Here is a 9,828-nt window from a genome sequence, read left to right on the forward strand (position 1 = left end):
TGGCCAACAGATGCAAATGTATCATTCTCCACATTTAATGTCAGTTTCACTGAGGACTTTTTCCCCAAAACAGACGCACCCGGAATGAGTTCCATAACTTCCATTTCAAATTTCCACTCGCACGTAATGACAAGTTAAATAGCCTACCTACAACTGGTAAAAGTAATGATGTGCGTGTGTGCTGCTGTCTCCTCTCACTCACGTGACTCAGCCAATAGAGGACTAAGCTGCATGCTGCAGTGCTCTCTCAACACAAAAACACACACCTCTGGCCTTCCCCACCACTCACTCAGCAACAGCTTGCCTGATAAATCAAATCAAATCACATTTTATTGGTCACATACACATATTTAGCAGATGTTATTGCGGGTGTAGCGAAATGCTTGTGTTCCTAGCTCCAACAGTGCAGTAGTATATAACAATTCACAACAATACACACAAACCGGTGCCCCCACACATTGACTCTGTACTGGTACCCCTGAATATAGCCTCGCTATTGTTATTTTACTGCTGCTCTTGAATTATTTGTTAATTATCTATTTTTTATTTAACACTTATTTTTCTTAAAACTGCATTGTTGGTTAAGGGCTTGTATGTAAGCATTTCACTGTAAGGTCTACACGTGTGGTATTCTGGGCATGTGAATTTTTTTGTTGTTGATTTGATTTGAAATCTTAAAGTAAAAGAATGGAATATATATCAATATTAGAATGAGCAATGTCAGAGTGGCATTGACTAAAATACTGTAGAATAGAATACAGTATATACATATGAGATGAGTAAAGCAGTATGTAAACATTATTAAAGTGACCAGTGTTCCATTATTAAAGTGGCTAGTGATTTCATGTCTATGTATATGGGGCAGCAGCCTCTAAGGTGCAGGGTTGAGTAGCCGGGTGGTAGCCGGCTAGCGATGGCTATTTAACAGTCTGATGGCCTTAAGATAGAAGCTGTTTTTCAATCTCTCGGTTCCAGCTTTGATGCACCTGTACTGACCTCGACATCTGGATGATAGCAGGGTGAACAGGCCGTGGCTCGTGTGGTTGATGTTCTTGATGATATTTTTGGCCTTCCTGTGACATCGGGTGCTGTAGGTGTCCTACAGGGCAGGCAGTGTGCCCCCGGTGATGCGTTGGGCAGACCGCACCGCCCTCTGGAGAGCCTTGCGGTTGCGGGTGGTGCAGTTCCCGTACCAGGTTGTGATACAGCCCGACAGGATGATCTCAATTGTGCATCTGTAAAGGTTTGTGAGGGTCTTGGGGGCCAAGTCGAATTTCTTCAGCCTCCTGAGGTTGAAGAGGCACTGATACACCTTCTTCGCCACACTGTCTGTGTGGGTGGACCATTTCATATTGTCAGTGATGTGTACACCGAAGAACTTGAAGCTTTTCACCTTCTCCACTGCTGTCCCGTCAATGTGGATAGGGGCGTACTCCCTCTGCTGTTTCCTGAAGTCCACGATCAGCTCCTTTGTTTTGTTGACATTGAGGGAGAGGTTATTTTCCTGGCACCACTCCGCCAGGGCCCTCGCCTCCTCCCTGTAGGCTGTCTTGTCATTGTTGGTAATCAGGCCTGCTGCTGTTGTGTCATCTGCAAACTTGATGATTGAGTTGGAGGCGTGCATGGCCACGCAGTCACGGGGCTGAGCACACACCCTTGTGGGGCCCCTGTGTTGAGGATCAGCAAAGTGGAGGTGTTGTTTCCTACCTTCACCACCTGGGGGGCGGCCCGTTAGGATGTCCAGGACACAGTTGCACAGGATGGGATTCAGGGCCCTGAGCTTGATGATGAGTTTTGAGGGTAGAGGTGATATGATCCTTAACTAGTCTCTCAAAGCACTTCATAATGACAGAAGTGAGTGCTATGGGGCGATAGTCATTTAGTTCAGTTACCTTTGCATTCTTGGGTACAAGAACAATGGTGGACATCTTGAAGCAAGTGGGGATAGCAGATTGGGATAGGGAGAGATTGAATATGTCCGTAAAGACTCCAGCCAGCTGGTCTGCGCATGCTCTGAGGTTGTCATACTTGAGTAAAAGGAAAGATACTGTCACGTCCTGACCTTAGTTCCTTGTTTATGTCTCTATTTTGGTTTGGTCAGGGCGTGAGTTGGGGTGGGCATTCTATGTTTTGTATTTCTAAGTGTTTGGCCTGGTATGGTTCCCAATCAGAGGCAGCTGTGAATCGTTGTCTCTGATTGAGAACCATACTTAGGTAGCCTGTTCCCACCTGTGTTTGTGGGTAGTTGTTTTCTGTTTTGTGTCTGCACCAGACAGGACTGTTTCGTTTTGTTTACTCTCTTTGGTGTTTTTGTTATTTCAGTGTTGAGTTTATTTATTAAATGAACATGAACATTTCCCACGCTGCGTTTTGGTCCACTCCTTCTTCCCAGGATGAGCGTTACAGATACCTTTATAGAAAATGACAAGTAAAAGTGAAAGTCACCCAGTAAAGTACTACTTGAGTAAAAGTCTAAAAGTATTTGGTTTTAAATATACTTAAGTATCAAAAGTAAAAGTATGAATCATTTCAAATTCCTTATATTAAGCAAACCAGACAGCACAATTTTCTTGTTTTTATAATTTACACTCCAACACTCAGACATCATTTACAAACAAAGCATTTGTGTTTAGTGAGTCCGCCAGATCAAAGGTAGTAGGGATGACCAGGGATGTTCTCTTGATGAGTGTGTGAATTGGACAATTTTCTGTCCTGCTAAGCTGTCCTGCTAACTGTAACGAGTACTTTTGTATGTCAGGGAAAATGTATGGAGTAAAAAGTACATTATTTTCTATAGGAATGTAGTGAAGTAAAAGTAAAAGTTGTGAAAAATATAAATAGTAAAGTAAAGTACAGATACCCCAAAAAAGTAGTACTTTAAAGTATTTTTACTTAAGTACTTTACACCAATGGTTAGCAGCAGCAGGTCACAGTGAGATCTTTTTAAAATATTTATTTATAGAAATTCCATGTTGGCTGCAGTGGAAAGTAGCCCAAAAACCTGCAACCCACGACCAATACATTTTCTCCCCAGACATAGTTTTCAAAGTAGCCCAATTTCAGGAGAACCGCGGACATGGCAACCATGTGGGGTAGGTTCCCTCCTTAACACTGGGCATGGTAAGGATTGAGATGAAGTAAACTGATCCTAGATCAGGAGAGATTTGCCTTAACCCGGCCTAACCCTTCCCCATTTGATAATCTGTCTAAGACAGATGTAGCTGGTATTTCCGCAAAAAAAAATCTGGGTTGCCGAGATTACCCATCTGGTAATGGAGGAGGTAAGAGATAATGTGAATTAGTGTATAATTTAACAATAATTTGGTAAGTGCTTATATTTGTTCTATATCACTCGTGTGAATTGGAAATGTGTTTTTTACTCCCCCTGAGACACCCATGGAGAGTGGGGTCTTGGCCAGGGTCAGCCATTATCAACAGCGACCCTGGAGCAATGGGGTTAAGTGCCTTGCTCAAGGGCACATTCGATCTGATCATCTGTGAAGTGTGCCTGGCCATGAAAACAACCTATACTAGGACATGCCTTAAGTCTCCGTCTTCCAAGTTCACAGATTCACAGAGGAACACAAATTCAACTCAAGTAATTTAGTTGAAGGCCCAATGCAGCCGTAAAAAAAACAAAAACAATATCAAATAATTTCTGCGTAACAATTAAGTACCTTAGTGTAATAGATTTCTATTTAAATGGACAATGATAGCTTTTTAGCAAAAACTACATCTCAAGCAAGAATTTTCCAAGGACTGTTTGGGAGAAGTCTGAGTGAGGAGGGGGAAACAGAAAACTAACTGTTCATGAGGCGATTCGATTAATCTGGCCCATGGGCCCGGGTAGGCGCGTTTTGCACCGGGTGAAAGTTGATTGCCTTCATTTTGAAACCGGTCTGCCTCCCAGGCATTGGTCTATTAACTAATTTACTGCATGGTGATGTTACTATGGAAAGCCAAAACTCCCGCCCATGCAAACCTTCTAATTAGGTCTTTTGTAGATTGTATTTTCAACCGGCCAACTATCAGGAAATAAATAACACTGATAAGTGTTTTTAAAACTTTTCCAGTGTTAGTTTCATCAGCTGTTGTACAATATAATACAAAACACACGAAAAAAAAATTGGACTGCACTGGGCCTTTAATGTTAAAATGTAAATTTCTAAGTTTAGATTAGGAATGTACCTTAGAGTAATGTGAGTGCATTTTTTCTCAAGAGCAATGGAAAGCAATGTAAATGTTGAATCAGACAGCAAGAAATAGCTTTCCAAGCTTCCCAAGAAGCTAGCTAGGTGTCATGTAGTTTACAGCACTAGTACAGTTCAGTTTTCACTTCCGTTTCCTCAGTAAAATGGGTCCACACATATAGGGCCCAGACGTCATACTTTTAGGGCGTGGACCTAGTTAGCGAGATAGGCGCTAGCTAGCAGAAAAAGACCGACCTGATATCGATGCACAGCTAGCTATACTAGCAATCCTGGTTGTGATAATATTGCCACTGTATCCAAATTAACAGGTAGCTATGTCTATTTTTCAACGAATATGATTTGTGATATTACCTTTACCTTGTGAGTCCTTGCTTGCGGTTTATGCCATCAAATTTGATCAAGCTACTGGTAGCAAGCCAGGTAACTAACGCCAGGCCTGCCATTTGTGTATGATTGTCTGAGGATCAAATTATGATCTAATAACGTTAGCCAAATTAACTTCATCTAGCTATTTTGTTAGGTGCAATCATGTGTTTCATGATAATGAATTTAGCTACTGTAGCCAACTAAATGTATTTAACTCACGTTAGCTACTAGCAACAATGCGCTAGCTAAATTCACAATGTGCTAGTATTGTTAGATAGCTACCAGCTAGCATTTGCAGCAATTTAAAAAGTCTAACGTTACAAGACATGATTAGCTAGTTAACTGCATTCACTTACCTAAAAGTAAAATACAATTTAGATGGCCAGCTAGCTAACTAGTTACGTAGTTAAATATTATTAGCCAAGTAACGTAGGCTAGTTGAGTAAAGGTAGCTAGTTAATTTACGTAAAAAAAAAAAAACTAGGCAAGTCAGTTAAGCACAAGTTATCATTTACAATGACGGTCAAACCCGGACGATGCTGGAACAATTGTATGCCGCCCTATGGGCCTCCCAATCAAGGCCGGATATGATACAGCCTGGATTCGAACCAGGGACTGTAGTGACGCCTCTCTCACTGCGATGCAGTGCCTTAGACTGCTGTGCCACTCAGGAGCCCCGTTACAAACATACCAATATGCTTCTTTACTTTCCTCAGGTTTAAAATAATACCAACCATGTCTGATGGAGAGGGTTACGTGGTGCGTGTGAGAGGTCTACCATGGTCCTGCTCTGTGGATGAAATACAGAGGTTCTTCTCAGGTAACACCTTTACGATAACACCTGCTTGATACTACACGTTTATAGCCTCTCACAGCTGAGATAACTGTGAGTCCCTCTAACCTCTTCTTGGTATATAGATTGTAAAATCGCCAACAATGGCACCAGCATCCATTTTACCTCCACACGTGAGGGCCGACCCAGCGGAGAGGCCTTCGTTGAGCTGGAGAACGAGGATGACCTTAAGATCGCTGTGAAGAAGGACAGAGAAACCATGGGCCACAGATATGTGGAAGGTGTGTGTGTCTCTCTGTTTGTGCGTTTTTGTGTCAATGCAAGTTTTGAAGTTTCAATGTTTGCAGCAGAAGCATAATATGTGCCTTGGGACCTCACTTTGGGCTACATTTCTCAGCTGTTTACATTGTGTAGCACTATCAGTAGTGACTGTATATGTTGACTTGTATTTTCTCAGTGTTCAAATCCAACAATGTGGAGATGGACTGGGTGATGAAACATTCTGGTTCAAGCAGTCCAGAGACGACTGGAGACGGCCTGGTCAGGCTCCGAGGCCTCCCCTTCGGCTGCAGCAAGGAGGAGATTGTCCAGTTCCTCTCAGGTACTAGTAGCTTGGTTCACATGAACAGCCCCATAACAGCCTGTAGGAGTAGGTGACCGTCCTCAGCCCTCATCAATGATCCAGGATCATTTACATTTTTTAGACATTTAGCAGACAGTCTTAACCAGAGCGACTTACATTATACAGGCTATAATTTGTCCAGGATTACCCCCATCACCTAATTTTCTCTATCACTGCTTTGGCCCCAACCAATACTTAAAAAAATAAAAAATTATTCTGTACAATAATTTGACCAATCAGGCCTGACATGCTAGTCTCTGTCACTCATTGACAGTGGTCCTTTAATTCATCCCATTGGGACAATTATAGAATGGGTGGGTACTAAAGGTAACGCAAGTACCGCCAGAGCCACTCCTTTTCATTCCTTGACACCTACAGTCTCTTCTGTATCCTCTTCTCTCTCCTTTTCTCTTTCGCTCACTCTTTCCTCTCATCCTCCTTTATGTTGCAGTAAAATTTAAGTACCATGAATGGTCATTGACTCATTGGTTAAAAACACTCACCAGGTGTGTACATAACATAATGTATAGTTTTCATTATTTTTATATTTTTTTAATCTATCATACAAAATAAATAAAGCAACAACAGAGAAAGATCTCTTTCTGTAACTGGGCATGTGATTTACTGTGTCCCCCACTGGGGTTATCTGTCCTTGGGTTGAAGGGTTGGAAATCGTGCCAAATGGGATAACATTGCCGCTGGACTTCCAGGGGAGGAGTACGGGGGAGGCCTTCGTGCAGTTTGCTTCACAGGATATAGCTGAAAAGGCTCTAAAGAAACACAAGGAAAGAATAGGGCACAGGTGGGGATGGATGGTTGGTTGGCTGGATAAAGTTGCTGTTCTTATGGTGTACAACTTATAAACATTAACCACAGGTATAACTGACTGACACTCAACAGAACAGTAAAAAGTGATATCTGTTCATTTAAGACAACACATACTCAGATATTGACTGTAAAGACACATAGTTACAATATTAGATCAAAACACACTAACACTCATTCACTCACAGCAGTCGTTGGGAAAATGAAGCACATTCTCTTGTTCTTAAACCATTGGGAGATAGATCATATTCTGAGTTTAGTGCCGAGGTGACTTGTAAGCTCTCAGGTTCGTCACCAAGTTTGGTTGAGAGTGCAGAGTCAAAATTGCAGTTTAATTTGGCATATCCATTTTACCCTGATTCTTAAGAGTGAAACTGATTGGTTCCTGGGCACTAAACATCAGTACAGGTAGCCAATGGACGGACAGACATACGATTCTCCCAGGTGTTCTAACTCACTGAGGGCCATTCAACATGAGGACAAGGACCCCGCCCACTGTCACTCACAGGTAATGCTCAGAGAGTGTGTCTCCATGGATAACAACAGGACAATGACCACAACAGGGACACAGATTGTACTGTAACCTCAGTGTTAACTGTATCGGGTACCTGCAGGTGACCATAAGAAAAGTGCCTGTTGTACTGTCAAGGCTTTATACTACACAGTATACTGTTACCCACTAGATCAAGTCTCACCTACCTACGGAACAGTAGTGCACGTGGCAGCACCTGGCCTCAATAACCCAACTTTATCAGTACTCTCAATGACCAGTAACTACAGAAAAATGTCAGCTCATCACCTGCATATTGAACATCCAACTTTATTGGTGCCCTTTCCATTTGAACACACATTGATTCAGCCTGAGGTGCTGTACAGTAGCTAGCTGTAGTCTACACCTCCTTCTGTGTGGTGGGGTCTTCATGGTGATGTGTACTGTATGTGTCTCAGGTACATTGAGATCTTCAAGAGCAGCCGTGCCGAGGTGAGGACCCACTACGAACCCCAGAGGAAACCTATGGGGATGCAGAGACCGGGGCCCTATGACAGACCGTCTGGGGGCCGTGGGTACAACATGATGGGGGGCCGAGGAGGGGGCTCTTACGACAGGGCCAGACGCGGAGGCTATGGTGGAGGTGTGTGTGTAATGTCTACCCAGTGTAAGAAGATAGTGTGTTTGTTTTTGATCATCTGAATAGATTAAGAGGGAGCGATGATCAGTCAAAAAGGGTCATGATTATGGATCATAACACAATGGTCTCACAGTCATACTCTTCCTAGCCCTCTATGTACATTTCTATCATGATGAGAGACTGTATATGCCTCAATGTTCCAGACCAGTGTCTCCATAACTAAGGTGTGTGTCTAACATCAGGTGTGTCTGATGGGCGGTATGGTGACAGTAGCTCCTCCTTCCAGAGCACCACGGGTCACTGTGTTCACATGAGGGGTCTGCCCTACAGAGCCACAGAGACTGACATCTACAATGTGAGTTCTGGGATCTCCTACTAAGAATGGTCTGTGTGAGAGACGGTGAGAATAACACGGCTTCCTCCCTCCCTCTGTAGTTCTTCTCTCCTCTGAACCCAGTGAGAGTGCATGTGGAGATCGGTCCAGACGGCAGAGTGACAGGAGAGGCTGACGTGGAGTTTGCTACACATGAGGATGCTGTGACAGCCATGTCAAAGGACAAGGCCAACATGCGTGAGTCTGTCTTTGTTTGAAGTTATTTTGTTTTGGTTTGAGCCGGCCACAGCTATTATGAAAGGCACTTTAAAATGTACCCCCCCCCCCCCCATAATCCCTCCATCCCTCTCCTTCCCCATAATCCCTCCTCCATGCCTCTCCTTCCCCATAATTCCTCCTCCTTGCACCCCCAGCATTCCTTCCTTATTTTCCTACCTTAATATGATTAAATCCATGTACTAACCAGCTGTGTCCTGCAGAGCACCGCTATGTGGAGCTGTTCCTCAACTCTACAGCAGGGGGCAGTAATGGCTCGTACGGCAGTCCGATGCAGGGGGGTATGGGGAGCCAGTCCTCCTATAGCAGTGGAGGGCTGAGCTCTGGATACTCTGGAGGCTACAGCAGCCAGGGAGGTTACAGTGACTATAGTGAGTATCAGCTCTATAAAACACACCCCCTGTTCACATGTACCTCCACCACTGTTGACTAGCCTTGTATGTCTGTATCTGCGTATGACTTGAACTATCAAGCTTTACTGTGTGTGACTTCTGAACTCCTCGGTCCTATAGTGTGTATCTCTCTCCTGTCAGGTAACCAGGGCGGTATGAGCAGCAGTTACTATAGCGGCGGTGGACGAGGAGACAGGAGTTCCAATGGCCTGGGGGCAGGATGGGGGATGTAGTTCTTCAACCAAGCATGTGTTCGGCTGGAATTGTAGTTCTCACCTGGATGTTTCATATTAATGATTGAGGCCCCTTTGATGTTTTGTTTTCACCCTCTCCTACTGTTGTTAGTGACATGACCGTGGTCGGAAGGCTTGTTTCATCAGCGTTACCTGGAAGATTCAAATAACCAACTGTGATTATGACTGTGTTTCTTTAACCCACAGTTCACCTTATGTTGACCGTGAAGGGTTGCGGGAAACTAGTTAATTCAGAAAGTAAACCAATTCCACATTTTTGTAATTGAAAAGCAATTGGCCCCATCCCTGGCAGTTCTGTCTGAGTGGATGAACCAACACACTTCTGTAAATAGACTTCTAGATGTTTTCTTTTCTCCAGTAGGTGCAAAAATATCTTGACTTTCTGTCAAAGTCTGAAACAATGTCAAAATAGTGTGAGGTTAACAAAGAGCATGTTTGTTTTATAATGAAGATTGTTATGAGGGATGGATACTTATTTAGCAAACAAACCTTTAAGTTTTTCTGTTTATAAAGGTTTCTTTCTACTGCCTATGTGGAATTTTCTCTTTGTATTTCTTGTAAGGTGCACAAGAGTAAATACAATTTGAAGATCGATAAATGTCTTTGTCCTGTTTGACGTGAGTGG

The 9,828-nt window shown here is 43.3% G+C and overlaps 1 protein-coding gene across 1 annotated transcript; it reads left to right on the top strand.

The window, feature by feature from the left end:
• The first annotated feature begins 4,364 nt into the window (after positions 1-4,364).
• Positions 4,365-9,801, top strand: LOC139581643 (heterogeneous nuclear ribonucleoprotein H-like). The gene is made up of 10 exons (XM_071411625.1): positions 4,365-4,519; positions 5,294-5,397; positions 5,496-5,651; positions 5,828-5,971; positions 6,656-6,794; positions 7,766-7,950; positions 8,190-8,302; positions 8,383-8,518; positions 8,761-8,928; positions 9,091-9,801. The coding sequence occupies exons 2-10, from the start codon at positions 5,313-5,315 to the stop codon at positions 9,180-9,182; spliced, it is 1,218 nt and encodes a 405-aa protein (XP_071267726.1). The 5' UTR covers positions 4,365-4,519; positions 5,294-5,312; the 3' UTR covers positions 9,183-9,801.
• Positions 9,802-9,828: the final 27 nt, after the last annotated feature.

Source organism: Salvelinus alpinus, chromosome 7 (assembly GCF_045679555.1).
Source record: "Salvelinus alpinus chromosome 7, SLU_Salpinus.1, whole genome shotgun sequence".
In the NCBI taxonomy this organism is placed as follows: Eukaryota; Metazoa; Chordata; class Actinopteri; order Salmoniformes; family Salmonidae; genus Salvelinus; species Salvelinus alpinus.

What these genes read in the sequence shown, in the direction of transcription:
- LOC139581643 (XM_071411625.1), top strand. Translation starts at nt 5,313, where the DNA reads ATGTCTGATGGAGAGGGTTACGTGGTGCGTGTGAGAGGTCTACCATGG. An exon ending in CAGAGACTGACATCTACAAT is followed by an intron (nt 8,303 to 8,382) that starts GTGAGTTCTGGG and finishes CTCCCTCTGTAG; the next exon opens with TTCTTCTCTCCTCTGAACCC. An exon ending in GGGAGGTTACAGTGACTATA is followed by an intron (nt 8,929 to 9,090) that starts GTGAGTATCAGC and finishes CTCTCCTGTCAG; the next exon opens with GTAACCAGGGCGGTATGAGC.